The sequence below is a fragment of the Lutjanus erythropterus genome, chromosome 19, assembly GCF_056507025.1.
Source record: "Lutjanus erythropterus isolate fLutEry1 chromosome 19, fLutEry1.hap2, whole genome shotgun sequence".
NCBI lineage: Eukaryota > Metazoa > Chordata > Actinopteri > Lutjaniformes > Lutjanidae > Lutjanus > Lutjanus erythropterus.
The window spans coordinates 31,030,608-31,049,911 of record NC_139335.1 but is presented as its reverse complement, the minus strand read 5'-3'; the positions used below and the strand labels follow the sequence as shown (position 1 = coordinate 31,049,911).

Below are 19,304 nucleotides of genomic sequence, written 5' to 3'. Positions count from 1 at the left end.
TAAGAAGTAATCCATTTGATTTTCTTTTAATTACCATAAAGGGATACTCCAGTGATCACTATGACAGGTCCTCTTAGAGCAAAACATTATTATATATTGCACCAGTGTTTTCATAGGCAGAGTAGTACTCCCCGTGATCTTGATGTGTACAGTCAGTGGAGTGCCCCTTTAAATTCAGTGGCCTGCATTTTAAATAAAATCCTTCAGTCGTACGTGGTTCTAAAATGGACAGTGAATCAAGCTTGAACCTTGTAATTTTGTTGTAGACTAAATAAATGATTGATTTGATTGAAATAATTTGTGGCTTTCTGTGAGTTTTTTTTTTTTCTTTGCTTAGCGTGGTTACATATTTTAAAAAGACTTGCAATACGCAATATAGCAATGCATTGTTAAAAACCAACACCAACAAGATAGCATGACTGGACTGGACCTGGACTTTCTGATCGCAGGGGGGTAACTGAGTACAAATACTTTGTTGCTCTACTTAAGTAGATGTTTCAGGTATCTGTACTTGAGTATTTTTTTTTAACTTTTTACTTTTACTCTCTACATTTTAGGATCACTGCATGGACTGATTCAGATTCTGTGCTCAAGCAAACTTCTTTCTTCAGGTCAACTCTGTCCTCTCATCTTTGTGATCATTTGCAATACCCTGCATATCTGCATATTTGTATGTGAGTATAGAGCTAAACAATTATTAGAATTTTTCAAATGTTAAAATCACAGGCAAAATATTTGTTAAAGCCAAAATTTTGGTTTAATTATAGTCATGCTGCAGAGATGTCCTGGCCCGCACGTCATATTCTGCACGACTTAAGAACACATCTTTGTTTGGTAATAATTATTTTAGTATGTCTTTCAATGAAAATGATAATAATGATGTAAAAATTCTCATTCCCGCTAATATGGCAAATCATATCACAATTAAACCTTTGCTAAGCTCAGCCCTCTGTAGTTATTGTTCCTGCACCTGTTAAGCTTACCACACACATTGTTTATTTCTGCCCACATTATTACTGCATGTAATGTTACATAATATGGTTGAAACACGAGGTCTTAAATTCCACAGACAAGTTAACTGAAGCAGGGTTCCCCTCTCTAGCAGACAGGCATGAATTTGTCGGCTACAAAGACGGCTCTCACTATCAGAGTTCATAAATGTAGCTAGCTAATGTAAGCTAATGCTAATGCTTGAGTGAGTGCTTATACATACATATATAGTGTATATACTAGTGGCATGGATATGCTACACAAAAATTCACTCATTAATGACGAGAAAGGAAAGGAAGCACAGGGGTTAGATTAGTGCAGTGGTCAGCCAGCCAGACCAGCCGAACTACGTCCACCTCAGGAAGAGAGCCAGGATAAGAGCTAAGCTAGCTCATCTTAGCCCTGAGAGATGTGCATCATCATCATCATCAGCTGGCTTTAATTCCACGTCCTCCTCTTAAAATTCCCCACAATCCAAAAGTAACCCTTGGGAATAAGTCGAGTAAGTTGGCAAACACAGTGGTGTCTATCCCACACACAGCATCTCAGCTCTGAAAGCATCATTGTTCATAACCATGCAGTGGAACTACGATGATGATGATGATTTCTGATGTACAGTGAGATTTTTGTAAAAACATTCATCCTGAGGCAGTTTAGTTGTGAGCACCTCGTTGGTTCTGGGTGAGTGCACCAGTGTGAATGGAGTCTGACGAAGTAACAAACAGCCAGCTCTCTCTTCTCTGCCAGTCTCATGTCCTTAGCGTGGAGAATGTAATAATGTCTTAGAATTTCCAAAATGTCATGTGTTATGCATCCTTTCATGTATCCCCCTAACCTTAATAAGCATCTGTCCTGCTTTTCCTTCCCACCACTCCACACTTAAACTCCTCCTCTGCAGTTCATTGCACTTTTTGAGGAAAAGCCTTGTTGGAGAGTAGCTCTTCCGCTTTCTTCTCTTACCCACTTTTCTTTTCATCCTTCACTCCTACCTTTTCCTCATTGCTTCTCTTTTTGGATTATTCTCTCTATCGCTTTCAGTGTTTTCTTCTGCATTTGCTCGTTATCTTTTCGTCTCTGCTGTCTGGTCCTTCTCTCTCCATCTGGCTGTCAGCATTGAGTATTGGGTGCACTATGTGGTGGTGGCTATTAGGTGTACTGAGCTGTGTGCTACTGGTGGTGATCATCATCTTCTTCCTGACCACTGGGCAACGCTACAAGGTGTTCAGCGAGAAGTGCCTGAGGCCCCCGGGACCCTTAGTCACAGACAGCAGACAGAGGGATGACAGACTAAAGAGAGGTAAGAAAGGTTGTTTTTGATGCAGTCTTATGTACTCAGTGGCGGACTCAAGCTGTCTGAGGGGGTAGAGGCAGGAAAGATAAAAAGGCCACCCAGCTGTACACGCAAAATTTGTGATGCATTAATGGTGAAACAGTTCCAAATATTGGTTTAGATTTAAAATGTTTTATTGTACAATAACTGCTAAAACATGCATTGTGTTTTGTCCACTGAAGGGGCATGTTAGAGGGCACTTTATCATGTTTTATCCACAAAACAGGCACCTCAGTGGGCACATTTTATCTACTTTACGGGCATCCCAGAGGACACTTTTGCATCATTTTTTAAAGATGGGGAGCTTTGGTTTATGACATAATACCTTAAAAGTTAAAAACATTCCCATCAGCCTCAGATGCACTTTGTGTTTAGTGTTAATTAACAAACGTTAGCATAAAATGGTGAAAATATAGCCTAAATATTATACCAGGAGGGTTGGGCGATTTCTACCAAATTGGCATGTGGTGAAGTATTGCAGATGGATGATGAAATTGTTGTTTTTTGGGGGGAGGGTGGGGGTTAAGGTGTCCCTTAACACAAAAGCCGACTGCCTCACCAGCTCAACTTCCTACTCACTCCAGTAGCAACCATCAGCTTAGCATACTAACATTAGCATTTAGCTGAAAGTACTATTATGCCTAAGTAACATGGCTCCATGCATGGCTGGAGACTCTTATGGTGGGTTCACAACAGCATAGTCTAGTTGAACCAAACCCTGGAGCATTCACCACCGTGGTGCAGTTTGTTTGGGTTGGTGTGGACACTAGACTCGAACTGTGGTCTGGACCAAACAACCGCTCTCTGGTCTGCCTAAAAGAGGTGGTCTCAGGCTGCTGTCATGTGAACTCTGGAATGGTTTACTTTGGGCGTGAGCATTATTAGAAGCAAGCACAGAAACGTACCATTGTACATCATTTCATCGGTTATAAAACTTTTCTCTTCCTGTTTTGCTGACTGGTGAATTAGTAGCGCGTTTGCTACCAAGTGAGAAACACCTGCATTATTAAATTGTTAAACCCACTGTCTGTTCATATGTGAGGTCCTCTGAAGTCTCCAGATCATCACCAGCACGAACAGAACCTGCCCTGCCCTTTTCCAAACATCTAGTGACAACTTCCCAGATGGCTCAGTATAACAAATCATCTGGAGTGTCAGGTTAAAAAGTTACATCATTGCATCAAATTTCTCAAACCTGCGTCCGTCCCTTTGTGTCCTGTGCTGGTTTTATTGGATGTTGGGCTGGTTTTGCACTGGTTTTGTCACACAGACCTGGCAACCCTGATCAAAATCCACAAATGCACATTCTTTGGTTCTCAAATTGAGATCCGTTGGATGCAGTTGTTGCTGTATCATTCTGGAGATTATTGGGAACATTAACATACAAACTGATTGTAATCTCACAGTATTTGTACGTACTCATTTCTCTTTTTGGATCTTTTGGACTGGAGTTATAATCTACAAGATTAAAAACCTTTGTTTCTATGTTCAAAATGTCAAGATAATGTTCTTGAGACCAGCCTCACAATCTTTTCACCAGCATGATTTCACAGGTCAGTGTGTCTTCCCCTGCAGGTTTTCGTGTGGACCGTGTTCCCCCTGCTCTGGATGCGGTGGTGATTGGCAGCGGCATTGGAGGTTTGACAGCAGCAGCGCTTTTGTCCAAAGCTGGGAAGAGGGTTGTGGTGCTGGAGCAACATGATCAGGCTGGGGGCTGCACACACACCTTTCAGAATAAGGGCTTCGAGTTTGATGTGGGTAAGAAGGCAAAATACATGAACAAACAAGCGCCAGCAGACGTTCTTTTCCTGTGGATACAATTCTATTGAATTGCAGTTTCAGATTTTGTCCCAACTGGTATAAGATCATGTTTTTATATGTTCAAACAGAGAATTACAGTTGAAATATTAAAGGGATAGTTCACCCTAAAATCAAAAATACATATTTTTGACCTGTATGCTACTTCATGCATCTAGATAGTTTTGGTGTGATTTGCAGAGTTTTAGAGATGTTGGTCATAGAGATGCTGGCCTTCTCTCCAATATAATGGGATTAAATGGCATTTGTGGCTTACTGTGCTCAAAGCAGCCAAAAATACACTTGAAAAATTCAAAACCAGCATCTCTTTACATGAAGCTGCTCCCAACAAGGTCTGTAGAATATCTTTAGTAACCGGGTCATAGACATTGGTTTTGAATTTTTCAATTGTACAGTCCAGGGGGGAAATATGTATTTCTGAGTTTGAGGTGAGCTGTCCCTGTATGCCTGAGCATAGCGTCCTGTTTAAAAAAGGAAAAGGTCTATTTCCTCAAAGCACCATTAACTGAAAGAGAAAAACTGAACTCGAACACAGACATAATTGTGGTGAGTTATATCCGAGCTTAATGAACCATAACTGTGATAAAGGCTCTGGAGACAGTGACACAGTTGTTAATACAGAGATCATACCACAAATATGTGCTCCCACTTGCATAATCAATTTCATGTACTTTCATCTATTTAATACCAAAGCTAATGCTTTTAAACAAAGCCACCCTGTTTCTATCTAAATCAAATCCCACTGAGCAGTAATGCAGTAACACAGAGCTGCAGGACTTAATTGGATGTGGATATACAATCCTGTAGTCTGTCTGATTTATATTTGGGAATATGGTTTTAAAAGTGCTAAAGACTAAATTACAAGAGCCTGCATCAGTGGTAAAGTTCATGGCTGTTTAATAGAATATTTGCAAGTGTCTGAAATGTTTTATGTCTGAAGATACCACCCAAATTGGTGGTAAATGACCTTTCACCAAACCCTGCACTCCTTAGTTACTGTCGTTATGCCATTTAGAGTGATAACGGTAGATTTAACATCGAAACTGGGAGCAGCTGTTGAAACAGGAGGTCTCTGATTCTACAGAGAAGTAAACAAAAGCAGCTTTTAATTTCTAAATGAAGTGGATTTTGTTGGTTAAAATACTCCCAAAAAAAGTCACCACCTGGATTTAACTAATCAAATAGTTAAGATCCTTCTAATGGATAATTACTGCAGTGATTAACCCTCATGATGTCCTCCCGACAGAGTAACATTCATTGTCCTCTGGGGTCAATTTGGACCCCAACTGGTTTGACTGTTAAAAAGCACAAAACATAACATTGTCACACAAATTTGTGTTTCATCTTTTTATTCAACTTCAGACCAACCTATTAATACAAATTTTACACTTTTTTGTAAATCATACCTTATTTATATGAAATTATAGCTATTTTTTGAGTTTCACAAAACTGAAATTCTAAATAATTTCAAAAATAGTAAAGATCAAAGTCAAACTTCCATCAGGACTTTGATTGATTGAGTTCAAGCAACTACCTTGCATTTAGAAATACCCAGATGATTGTATGGCATGACAATTTGCCCCTTTGCACCCCTTGTGCTGTGGGGTATATTTGGACCCCAGAGGACGACGAACATTACTAAATAAAAAAAAAAAACACTCATAATTCAATCAAATTACTTCAAATTTATTTTAGTTGTGAAGATCGTAGTATTAAACAACCCCCGTTATTTTTATACCATTTGATGAAAAAACAAGCATATTATGACAGAAAAAGTTTTCGTTTGGGGTCCAAAATGACCCCAGGACATCATGAGGGTTAATATGTTTCAGCTGACAGCAAGCTATTTAATCGTAACTGATGCAGTGAGGAGCTTCTCGTTTCTTAAACAGCCATGTCAGAAGACATATCCTGTGGTCGAGGAAAAGATGTTACTCTGTTGGAAGGACAGTGGTGAACCATCATCTACCAGGAAGAAATGTGATCAGAAAAAAAATCTTGAATGATCGTGATCAGAGATCACTTAAATGTTTGATGAAGTCAAATCATCAAAAATCAACAGTAACTCACGGCTATGTTTAATAGTGAAAGTAAGAGCATTTCCACACACAGTGTGAGGAGAACTCAAGGGACTAAACAGCTGTGTAGCCTTAAGAAAACCACTAATCAGTGAAGCTAATAAGAAAAAAACAGGCTTAAGTTTGTTAGGGATCATAAAGATTGGACTGTGGATCAATGGAAAAAGGTCATGTGGTCTGATGAGTCCAGATTTACCCTGTTCCAGAGTGATAGGGTATCAGGCTAAGAAGAGAGGCAGATGAAGTGATGCTCTCATCTTGCCTAGTGCCTACCATACAAGCCTGTGGGGGCAGTGTTATGGGGTTGCTTCATGATACAGTCATATTCCAGAATGACAATGCCAGGATTCATTGGGCTCAAATAGTGAAAGAGTGGTTCAGGGAGCATGAGACATCATTTTCACACATGGATATATTAGATAATAGAGTGTGTGATTTTTGAATCAGTCTCACTAGGAGATTTCATAAGTATAGCTGGCTAATGTCAGCTAATGCTAGTGCTCCTTCCGTGAGCTGAGAAGTTCATCTCCAGCCCACTTTTTAATGTTTCCATCTAATTAATTTTAAAACAAGAACCATGTATATGACTGCATACATGATATAACATTATTGCTAACAGGATGATGGTAAAGAAAACACTAGTCGGATGGTGAAATCTGACATATGCTTGTTGACAGAAATACAGTCATTAATATTGGAGGAGACATCACTGCAGCTAATAAGATGGCATTAGTTAGCTGGATATGCTAAAGTTTGCAGCTTATGTTAGAACAGAAGTTAAATCCATTCCCAACCCATGTGCTGTTGTGTTTTACATGTTTGAAAGACTATAAAAAAAAATGCCAGCATCCAGCCTCATCAAACTCAATAGTGTTGCTCTTCTTTTAGTCCTGTACTGAATAAGGAATGAATCAATACCTCAAAGTGACATACCAGGAATGTATGAATGAAGAGTACACACATGAAACAATGGAGTGAAACTTTCAAAGTTTGGTCAGTTTGGTTTGAAGTTTAGGCAACAAAAATACATGTTTAGGGTTGGCCAAAGATCATGCTTTGGTTTAAAGTAAATATGTAATGTAATATACATTAAAACCCTGTGTTTGAACCAGCCATCCATTTTTGTTTTTAAGCATTATATAAATTAAGTTGATTTAACCTTAACTCTATTGCCACCAACAGGTATTCATTACCTGGGCCAGCTTCATGAGAACAGTCTGCTGAAGGTTGCTCTTGATCAGATCACAGAGGGACAGCTGCAGTTCACACGGCTGGAGCAGCACTTTGATACACTGGTCCTGGGTCAACATGACCAGCGCAGGTAGGGCATGTCTTGTTACATTATAATCATTGTACATTTAATTTCTTTCTTTTTTCCACTCTTTCTTCTGCAGCTGGGAGGCTTGGGTTCTTAATTCGCTTTGCATAGCATTGTCAGCTAATTACCAGGAGTAATCAGCTACAACAAATCAAAAGTAAATAGTTCTATGCCTTTGAACTAATCAAAACATTTCCCACCATCTCTGACCTGCCCTACCTCACCTCTTTGTCATTCTCAGAGAGTACCATATACATGCAGGGAAGACTGAGATGGCAGCTAGCCTGAAGAAGCAGTTCCCAGGAGAAGAGGAGGCCATTGATGAGTACATGAGACTGATGAAGGTAGAGTCAGAGGGAGGTAATGATAATCAGTAGTGCTGTCAGGCGATTAAAAAAATTAATCTAATTAATTACAGGATTTGTAATTAATTAATCTAATTAATCACATTTTAATCTCATATCTGCTAAAGGTCCCCAAATAAAGAATTTGAATTCTAGGACATTACAAAATTGTAGTGCATGACTAATCAATTGAATACACAAGGTACAAATCACTGCGTTCTTGTTAATAGTCCCGTCTTTGTTCTTTTTATAAATAAACTTGCCGTTCAAAGGTCCAAGTAAACTTGCCTTGCTCTTAGGGCTGCAACGGATCAAAAAACTCACGGTTCAGATCGTATCACGGGTTTGAGTCACGGATCGGATCATTTTTTGGATCAGCAAAAAAGAAAAAAGTGGTGGGATTAGAGTTAAATTATTTTAAAAATGCACTTGTCTTCGAAACTTGTCTAGTTCGGTAAAGTTGGAAAGATATTCACAGATTCGGACTTCCGGCATCAATAACTCATTAGTGATACGTTGTCAAAACATAAACGAGGCCTCTTTCCCATCGTTGTAAGGTAGACAATGTGCTACAAGCCCAGTTTTATCAAAAGTAGCTGTCTTTCAAGCTGCAGAAATAACATTGGTGTCTATGAGCAGCCGGCTGTGAGACGAGTGGATAGGGACCGTCTGCAAATTGCAAAACCGCTACAGCAGCGAAGAGAAACACTACACAGATATTCAATAACTTCACTCTTAGACAATGTAGTGTCACCAAAATCACTGCAGCCATCAGCTGGCCCCTGCTAATCATACTACAACTCTTGGTTTGATATTAAAAACATTTTTTCATAATTTTAAGAATTTTTATTAATAATAAAATGTAATAACTTCTCTTTTATGTACTGTAGTGCCACCAAAATCACTGCAGCCATCAACTGGCCCCTGCTTATCATACTACAACTCTTGGTTTGATATTTAAAAAAAAAATCATAATTTTATGGATTTTTTATTAATAATAAAATTTAATAACTTCTCTTTTATGTACTGTAGTGTCACCAAAATCACTGCAGCCATCAACTGGCCCCTGCTGATCATACTACAACTCTTGGTTTGATATTATAAACATTTTTTCATAATTTTAAGAATTTTTATTAATAATAAAATTTAATAACTTCTCTTTTATGTACTGTAGTGTCACCAAAATCACTGCAGCCATCAACTGGCCCCTGCTGATCATACTACAACTCTTGGTTTGATATTAAAAACATTTTTTCATAATTTTAAGAATTTTTATTAATAATAAAATGTAATAACTTCTCTTTTATGTACTGTAGTGCCACCAAAATCACTGCAGCCATCAACTGGCCCCTGCTTATCATACTACAACTCTTGGTTTGATATTTAAAAAAAAAATCATAATTTTATGGATTTTTTATTAATAATAAAATTTAATAACTTCTCTTTTATGTACTGTAGTGTCACCAAAATCACTGCAGCCATCAACTGGCCCCTGCTGATCATACTACAACTCTTGGTTTGATATTATAAACATTTTTTCATAATTTTAAGAATTTTTATTAATAATAAAATTTAATAACTTCTCTTTTATGTACTGTAGTGTCACCAAAATCACTGCAGCCATCAACTGGCCCCTGCTGATCATACTACAACTCTTGGTTTGATATTTAAAAAAAAAATCATAATTTCATGGATTTTTTATTAATAATAAAATTTAATAACTTCTCTTTTATGTACTGTAGTGTCACCAAAATCACTGCAGCCATCAACTGGCCCCTGCTGATCATACTACAACTCTTGGTTTGATATTATAAACATTTTTTCATAATTTTTATTAATAATAAAATGTAATAACTTCTCTTTTATGTACTGTAGTGCCACCAAAATCACTGCAGCCATCAACTGGCCCCTGCTTATCATACTACAACTCTTGGTTTGATATTTTTTTTAAAAATCATAATTTTATGGATTTTTTATTAATAATAAAATTTAATAACTTCTCTTTTATGTACTGTAGTGTCACCAAAATCACTGCAGCCATCAACTGGCCCCTGCTGATCATACTACAACTCTTGGTTTGATATTATAAACATTTTTTCATAATTTTAAGAATTTTTATTAATAATAAAATTTAATAACTTCTCTTTTATGTACTGTAGTGTCACCAAAATCACTGCAGCCATCAACTGCCCCCTGCTTATCATACTACAACTCTTGGTTTGATATTTTAAAAAAAAATCATAATTTCATGGATTTTTTATTAATAATAAAATTTAATAACTTCTCTTTTATGTACTGTAGTGTCACCAAAATCACTGCAGCCATCAACTGGCCCCTGCTGATCATACTACAACTCTTGGTTTGATATAAAAAATATATTGAATATTATTATTAATATAAATTCTTTAAAATGATGTTGTTGGGTTTTTTTTTATATATCAAACCAAGTGTTGTAGTATGATCAGCAGGAGCCAGTTGATGGTTGGACAGAGTTTAATTCTTCTACAGTATGTAGAAGTGAAGTTATTGAATTTTATTATTAATAAAAAAAAAATCCTACAGTACATAAGAGTGGAGTTATTAAATTTTATTACAAATAAAAATTCCTTAAAATTATGAAAAAAAAAATTTATATCAAACCAAGAGTTGTAGTATGATCAGCAGCATCCAGATGATGGCTGCAGTAAATTTGGTGACACTACAGTACATAAAAGAGAAGTTATTACATTTTATAATTAATAAAAATTCTTAAAATTATGAAAAAATGTTTTTAATATCAAACCAAGGGTTGTAGTATGATCAGCAGCATCCAGTTGATGGCTGCAGTGATTTTGGTGACACTACAGTGCATAAAAGAGAAGTTATTAAATTTTATTATTAATAAAAAATCCATGAAATTATGATTTTTTTAAAAAAATATCAAACCAAGAGTTGTAGTATGATAAGCAGGGGCCAGTTGATGGCTGCAGTGATTTTGGTGGCACTACAGTGCATAAGAGAGAAGTTATTACATGTTATTATTAATAAAACGTCCATTAAATTATGATTTTTTAAAAAAAATATCAAACCAAGAGTTGTAGTATGATCAGCAACATCCAGTTGATGGCTGCAGTGATTTTGGTGGCACTACAGTGCATAAAAGAGAAGTTATTAAATTTCATTATTAATAAAAATTCCAGAAAATTATGATTTTTTAAAAAATTATCAAACCAAGTGTTGTAGTATGATCAGCAGGGGCCAGTTGATGGCAGCAGTGATTTTGGTGGCACTACAGTGCATAAAAGAGAAGTTATTACATTTTATTATTAATAAAATCTCCATTAAATTATGATTTTTTTTTTTAAATATCAAACCAAGTGTTGTAGTATGATCAGCAGCAGCCAGTTGATGGCTGCAGTGATTCTGGTGACACTACAGTACATAAAAGAGAGGTTATTAAATTTTATTATTAATAAAATTTCTTAAAATTCTGAAAAAATGCTTTTAATATCAAACCAAGAGTTGTAGTATGATAAGCAGCATCCAGTTGATGGCTGCAGTGATTTTGGTGGCACTACAGTGCATAAAAGAGAAGTTATTAAATTTTATTATTAATAAAATTTCTTAAAATTATGAAAAAATGTTTTTAATATCAAACCAAGAGTTGTAGTATGATCAGCAGCAGCCAGTTGATGGCTGCAGTGATTTTGGTGACACTACAGTGCATAAAAGAGAAGTTATTGAATTTTATTATTAATAAAAATTCCATAAAATTATGATTTTTTAAAAAATATCAAACCAAGTGTTGTAGTATGATAAGCAGGGGCCAGTTGATGGCTGCAGTGATTTTGGTGGCACTACAGTGCATAAAAGAGAAGTTATTGAATGTTATTATTAATACAAATTCCATAAAATTATGACTTTTAAAAAAATATCAAACCAAGTGTTGTAGTATGATCAGCAGCATCCAGTTGATGGCTGCAGTAAATTTGGTGACACTACAGTGCATAAAAGACAAGTTATTACATTCTATAATTAATAAAAATTCTTAAAATTATGAATAAATGTTTTTCATATCAAACCAAGTGTTGTAGTATGATCAGCAGCATCCAGTTGATGGCTGCAGTGATTTTGGTGACACTACAGTACATAAAAGAGAAGTTATTAAATTTTATTATTAATAAAAAATCCATAAAATTATGATTATTAAAACAAATATCAAACCAAGAATTGTAGTATGATAAGCAGGGACCAGTCGATGGCTGCAGTGATTTTGGTGACACTACAGTACATAAAAGAGAAGTTATTAAATTTTATTATTAATAAAAATTCTTAAAATTATGAAAAAATGTTTATAATGTCAAACCAAGAGTTGTAGTATGATAAGCAGGGGCCACTTGATGGCTGCAGTGATTTTGGTGACACTACAGTACATAAAAAATAAGTTATTAAATTTTATTATTAATAAAAATTCTTAAAATTATGAAAAAATGTTTATAATATCAAACCAAGAATTGTAGTATGATAAGCAGGGGCCACTTGATGGCTGCAGTGATTTTGGTGACACTACAGTACATAAAAAAGAAGTTATTAAATTTTATTATTAATAAAAATTCTTACAATTATTAAAAAATGTTTTTAATATCAAACCAAGTGTTGTAGTATGATCAGCAGGGGCCAGTTGATGGCTGCAGTGATTTTGGTGGCACTACATTGTCTAAGAGTGAAGTTATTGAATATCTGTGTAGTGTTTCTCTTCGCTGCTGTAGCGGTTTTGCAATTTGCAGACGGTCCCTATCCACTCGTCACACAGCATGCTGCTCATAGACACCAATGTTATTTCTGCAGCTTGAAAGACAGCTACTTTTGATAAAACTGGGCTTGTAGCACATTGTTTACCTTACAACGATGGGAAAGAGGCCTCGTTTATGTTTTGACAACATATCACTAATGAGTTATTGATGCCGGAAGTCCGAATCTGTGAATATCTTTCCAACTTTACCGAACTTCTTTGTCTGTCTGTAATTATCACCATAGTTATGTAATGTTATAATAACGATAATAATAATGATAATGGTAATATATTAAAAACTTCAAACTTATACAGTGCTGTACTATGTATATACTATACATATATTAGATCATTATACACTGTACAGTATAATACACAACTATGCTCTGTAGTCTGGCTCAATGTCCCGCCTACAGCAGCACATCTGATTGGTTAGAAGTCATGATCAATCAATCAATCAGCAGACACACTGTGTCACAGACGGGGTGAGACAGAGCTGCAGCGGTGAGCAGAGAGGAGCTGTGTAGAAGTTAAGACAGCTGATATCACCAAAGTTTCAATCAACATCACAGTTTTATGATCTGTTTCTATGGTGATAGCAGAGATACATCAGTGAAAAAAGTTATGGTCTGGATTTCACTCAAGGCGATGTGACGGTTTTTAAATCAGTCGCTCTTCACAGAGATGCGCTGCACACAGCAGCATCTGTCCTCTTTTCACTGCAACTCTGCATTGAGATTTCGCATATTATAACTTATACAAAAGTAACAGTGACAGTAAAACTATGATGCTCACATGTGGTCCGTGGATCACACGCGTGCCGAACTCAATGGGCCAAATTTAAAATGCTTGCGCATTGACTTGCCACTCATGATTAATTGCGTTAATTTTTATAGCGCGTTAATTTGCAACGTAATTAATTAATCTAATTAACGCGTTAAACTGACAGCCCTAATAATCAGGACGGAATGATATATGCAACTGGAAAACAAGAGATAAACAAGGCAGTAGGTAGAATTTAATAAACCGGGTGGTAAAGTTAAATCTGGCCTGGTCTGATGAATCACGTTTTCTTTTACATCACGTGGATGGCAGGGTGCGTGTGCATCATTTACCTGGGGACCACGTGGCACCAGGATGCACTATGGGAAGAAGGCAAGCCGGTGGAGGCAGTGTGATGATTTGGGCAATGTCCTGCTGGGAAACCTTGGGTCCTGCCATCCATGTGGATGTTACTTTGACACGTACCACCTACCTAAGCATGGAAACGGTATTTCCTGATGGCTGTGGCCTCTTTCAGCAGGATAATGCACCGTGCCACAAAGCAAAAATGGTTCAGGAATGGTTTCAGGAATGGTTTTAAGACCACAACAATGAGTTTGAGGTGTTGACTTGGCCTCCAGATTCCCCAGATCTCAATCCAATCGAGCATCTGTGGGATGTGCTGGACAAACAAGTCTGATTAATGGAGGCCCCACCTCACAACTTACAGGACTTAAAGGATCTGTTGCTAACATCTTGGTGCCAGATACCACAGCACACCTTCAGGGGTCTAGTGGAGTCCATGCCTCGACGGGTCAGGACTGTTTTGGCAGTAAAAGGGGGACCAACACAATATTGGGCAGGTGGTCATAATGTTATGCCTGATCGATGTAGGTCCATGTACATTTTAAACTGTCTGAAAACACCTTTAGCACGAAACTCATATGAAAGGTGTTTTATAAGTAGAGTATATTGTTGATTCTGATCAATAAAAGTGCAAGTATGTCCCTCTCTTGCAGTTATCCGCACGGCGGACACCACTTATTGCCACCTTGAAGATAATACCATATTGGCTGGTTAACTTCCTGGTTCGGACTGGCCTTTTACATCGTATATCTTCAGTGTTCCATCTAGCAGCAACCAACCATTCAAAAATAATGTCCCAGCTCACCCAGAACAAGGACCTGCAGGCACTGTCTGCCTACCTGTTTTATGGTGATGGACATACACACTCACATGCATCATCATAGGCCACACACATTCTGTATTTCCTCTTTAATGGTTTGTATTATGTCATTTTAGGAGTCCCTCCTAAAGAGTCCAGCTTTCTCATCAATGCTCTCCTTCTTCACCACTACAAACGTGGGGCGTATTACCCAAGGGGTGGCGCCAGTGAGTTTGCCTTTCACATCATACCTGTTATTCAGCAGGCAGGTGGTGCTGTGCTGGTCAGGGCGCCTGTGCAACGCATCCTGCTCAACCAACAAGGAAAAGCCTATGGTAAGAAAGGAGGTAGAGGACAGATTCTGTGATGTATTTTGCTTGCAAGTGTGCACAGCTTGAGAGTGAGACACTGTTTGACTCCCTATTTAGGCTTTCAAGCAGAGCTGTTTCTTAAGACTTTCAGGACAATTCCTAGTGACAGAAGCCTTCATACACAACTTACAAAAAATGACACGGCATTTGAACATGTTACAGGTAGTTCTGTAATGATTTGCTGTTTAGGTATAAGGGAATCAATTAACACTTTGGTTAAACAGTGCTTCTACTGTATCTGTATCTGTCTGTCCCTACTAGAGTATAGAATGTATGTCCTTTTATAATTACCCTTCTTCATGTGGACAATTCTTAACTCTGTTTGTGTGTGTGTGTGTGTGTGTGTGTGTGTGTGTGTGTGTGTGTGTGTGTGTGTGTTAGGTGTGACAGTGCTGAAAGGACAAGAAGAGATTGAGGTCCATGCCCCTGTTGTCATATCCAATGCTGGAATCTTCAACACCTTCCAGAAGTTTCTGCCTCAACACATACAGGAAACACCAGGTAACATAACATGTAGATTATTTGACTGCAGCCACGAGACATTGCATTGCACTTTCTTGTCATTTGCCATCTTTTTCTACTGCATATTCCTTGTAATGTGTTTGTGTATATAGAGATCCAGTCATTGTTGGGTATGGTGCGTCATGGTATGGGTTCCTTCTTGGTCTTTGTTGGTCTGGATGGATCCAAAGAAGAGTTGGGCATCGTTTCCACCAACTTCTGGATGTATAAAGACAATGACTTGGATTCACTGTAGGTTTTTTTTTTAGATTTTATTTATTTCATTCCTCTTCTTTTATCATACTGTTCATCTTCATTTTCAGTGCTGACATTTGGAGTTTACTTTACCCATCCACTGAAAGCCTTGTCAGCTTAACAACACATTCCATATTAATTTAATACATCTTTACTCCATTTTATTGCATTTTGTGTTTTATAGGTTAAGAAGTTCTGTTAAATAATCTTTCTGTGTGTCTCTGTTTGCATGCACACAATTCTGTGTGAAGCATGGAGCGGTACTCTTCTCTGAGCAAAGAAGAGGTACTGGGTAACATTCCCATGATGTTCATCACCTTTCCATCTGCTAAAGATCCTACAACCAACATCAGGCATCCAGGTAACACATTTACATGTATGCAAATCTATACTTGCTTGTTGGCTGGCCATCAAATCTGAGACTTGGATAGTTGGTTGGTTAGGTTTTCACATGAGGAGTGAGACTGAGTGGGGTTAGGGTGTCAATATCAGAGTAAACCAGTCACAGCGGTAGAGCAGACACTCAGCTGATACTCATCTTTGGACCTTGTTTAGCTGAAACATTTGCATCACTCTCTCCTCACTTCCCTTCTTATCTCTCTGCAGGTAAGTCCTGTATGACGTTGCTAACCATGGCTCGCTATGAGTGGTTCGAGGACTGGGAGGGGACAAAACTTGGCAAGAGGGGAGAGGACTACCTGGATCTGAAAAACAGCATGGCTCAAGAACTGCTGAGCTGGGCACTAACAATCTTCCCTCAGTTGCGAGATAAGGTGTGTATGAATGCTTGTATCTGAATATATGTATAGTATAGTGAATATAGAGTATTGTAGCATTTCTGTGATTGTCTATAAATGACTAATTACAGCCACGAGAATAGAAGACAAAAACACATTTCCTGATTACAAGTCACCTGTAACAAGACTACGGCAGTGTTTTGGTGGTTGTATTAGATATGGCAGCATTTCTACGTGTCGTATATCCATTACAATTATAATTTAGTGTTCAATCAATTCAGTAAATCTATATCCAAACACAGCGTTTTGTCAGCTACTGTGCCTGTCATTTTGTCCTCTTATCTGTTTACAAGCCAGTGGTGAACTGAGATGGTTAGAGCTGGGACGTTAAGATCAGGCAAAACTCCACTCCACAAAAAGCAACAAAAGGGCAAAAAGCTCTGTCTGCTGTGATGAACTATTGGAAGTAGCTTTAAATAAAAAAAAAAAAACAAGTGTATAGCAATTGTCTTCTGATGAACAAATGCCATTTCAGTCTCCAATATAACACAGTCCTTTGCAGATCTTTTGCTACGTTGCAAAAGCCCGCCTTGGAGAGGGCAGCGTTATCAAGCTAGCCACCTTGCAACAGCATCGCTCTTGTCTGTTTTGTCTAAGCTACAAGCAAGATAGTGCTGGCCTTTGAGAGGCCCTATGGTGATGATTTTTTTTTGGTGTGTGTGTGTGTGTGTGTGTGTTCAGGTGGTGATGGTGGATGCTGCCACTCCACTAACTAATGTCCACTATTTGGGTGCTCCGAGAGGTGAGATGTATGGTGCAGAACACAACTTGGAACGCTTCACCCCAGAAACAGTTGCCAGGACACGAGCGCAGACGCCCATCAATGGACTCTACCTAACAGGTGACTGACAGACAGTCTGATCTGGTCTGGTTTATACAAAGATAATGACACTCGTGCTCAGTGTTGCTGTGTGTTTGTGTGTGTGCAGGTCAGGACGTGTTCTGTAACGGCATGGCTGGGGCACTGCATGGTGGACTGCTCTGCGCTTCTGCTGTCCTCAATCAGATCCTCTACATTGACCTTCTAGCCCTCAAGACCCGCCTCAAAAGCAAACAGAACAATCATAAGCAGGCTTGGTAGTGACAGGGCTGTAGTGGAGGGTAAATGCATGAAAAAATTGTCTACCTTCCTCTCAAACTCTGAAGTAGCGTCTACGCAGCCCCCCTGACCTTTGAGACATACTTCTTGCATAGTTTCTGTTGTAAATCTTGGGATAACATGTTTTGTCTTTTGTTTGAAAGTTGAATCCTGTGATATTTTTAATGTGCTGCCAACTGATTCAAATAATAATCTGTTATTCCATAGACAGTGAAACAAGTAGCCATTAATTAGCAGATAAATGAAACAGGTTATTTTTACATTACTTTTTAAATGGATATTTCATTTTTTTTATTAGTATTGTAGCTTTAAGCTGCTCTTTTAAGCAGCTCTTTCTGACAGGAAATCACTGTATAAGCCAATTAAAGCTCCAAGCAGCATTGAACTGGCCCTCGCACCCATCGGAATGTGCACTCGCCGTGACACCATCACCGGACAGGACCGGTCAACAAAGCTCTGAATTGTCACCTCTCTTGGACACTGCAGGGTGGAGATGCCACTTCCTGTCTCCACTAGGTGACACTACAGCACAGCCACTCATTATATGTTATGTCCCAGTATATTAAGTGTAAATCTTCAGTGTTGTCTACACTTAACACTGAAGATTTCACATAAATCAGATGATAAACTGTCACACCAGGCTTGCTTCCTGTTGCCAAGAGGTGGCACAATGAGTATAACTCCTGTCTGGGATGTAAATGTGAAAATGAAGGGATTCTTATCAAACATGTGAAGGGGCTGATTGGATCATTTATACTCTAATTACAGTAACTTCCTGTTTCATGGCGAGACGTCAAAACTCCACACCATGCCACACCCTTCAAAAACAGGCAACTGATATAACTTTTGATCACAAACTAGTCTAGATGTCAGACACCAATTCTGAAGTCAATCTTATCAGTTCAAATCAAAAATTAAAAAATGGCTGACTTCCTGTTGGATTTAGGCCGTGGCTTCAGAGGCTCTTTGTATGCCTGGGTATAATACATGTGCCTACTGATTTCTGTACATGTTGATGAAACAGACCTGCTACAGGTGATGTGGACATTGGACACTTAAAACTACACTTCAAGTAAACTAAATGACACTAGACATTAGAGTATGATGAAGTCTGTCTTGTGCAGACTGGACAAAAGCTTTAAATACACGTGAGTTCAGACCAGAGAACCAATAACAATTGGGAAAACTACAAAAGTAAAATAGATTATTCTCTATTTGTCACCTCTAATATTAACACTCATAAACATTTCATACAATTAATTAATTCTTGAATGTACCTGTGAGTCCATAAAAAGCTTCTTTCATGGAGCAGCTGTGTGGCCAAGGAAGGAAGAAACTGTTGTATTAGGGGTACAGCTAGATAAGGAGCCTGGAGGGACAGCTCCCCCATGGTCTTACTTGGTGGCAAGGGAGGTGGGAGGGAGCTGGAAGACTCTTGAGGTTAGAGGATGCATATAAGCCAAGGCAAAGAAGAGCTGGGAAAAAAAGAGAAGGAAGGAAAGGTTGTATTTAGTGGAGGATTGTGTGTGCAGTGTGTTGTGTGTTAATTACATTCAGTGTGTGTGCATGTGGGTGATATTAGGCAGCAGTGAGGTTCGGGGGGCTGCAGGCTTTGATCAGGTGTAGGATGAATAACAGAAAGAAAATGAAAATGACAGACAAGAAACTGTTGTGGAGGCAGCAGAGAACATATACAGTGACCAAG

General features: G+C 38.1%; 1 protein-coding gene across 1 annotated transcript; it reads left to right on the top strand.

Moving 5' to 3' along the window:
• Positions 1 to 1,917: 1,917 nt before the first annotated feature.
• On the top strand, positions 1,918 to 18,547 carry LOC146310114 (all-trans-retinol 13,14-reductase-like). Its single transcript, XM_084744847.1, has 12 exons — positions 1,918 to 2,287; positions 3,896 to 4,078; positions 7,399 to 7,537; positions 7,776 to 7,878; positions 14,431 to 14,626; positions 14,714 to 14,911; positions 15,329 to 15,448; positions 15,562 to 15,700; positions 15,955 to 16,064; positions 16,310 to 16,476; positions 17,182 to 17,341; positions 17,430 to 18,547. Exons 1-12 carry the CDS (start codon positions 2,122 to 2,124, stop codon positions 17,579 to 17,581), a joined length of 1,833 nt encoding a protein of 610 aa, XP_084600973.1. The 5' UTR covers positions 1,918 to 2,121; the 3' UTR covers positions 17,582 to 18,547.
• Positions 18,548 to 19,304: the final 757 nt, after the last annotated feature.

What these genes read in the sequence shown, in the direction of transcription:
- LOC146310114 (XM_084744847.1), top strand. Translation starts at nt 2,122, where the DNA reads ATGTGGTGGTGGCTATTAGGTGTACTGAGCTGTGTGCTACTGGTGGTG. An exon ending in CCAACAAGGAAAAGCCTATG is followed by an intron (nt 14,912 to 15,328) that starts GTAAGAAAGGAG and finishes TGTGTGTGTTAG; the next exon opens with GTGTGACAGTGCTGAAAGGA. An exon ending in CAATGGACTCTACCTAACAG is followed by an intron (nt 17,342 to 17,429) that starts GTGACTGACAGA and finishes GTGTGTGTGCAG; the next exon opens with GTCAGGACGTGTTCTGTAAC.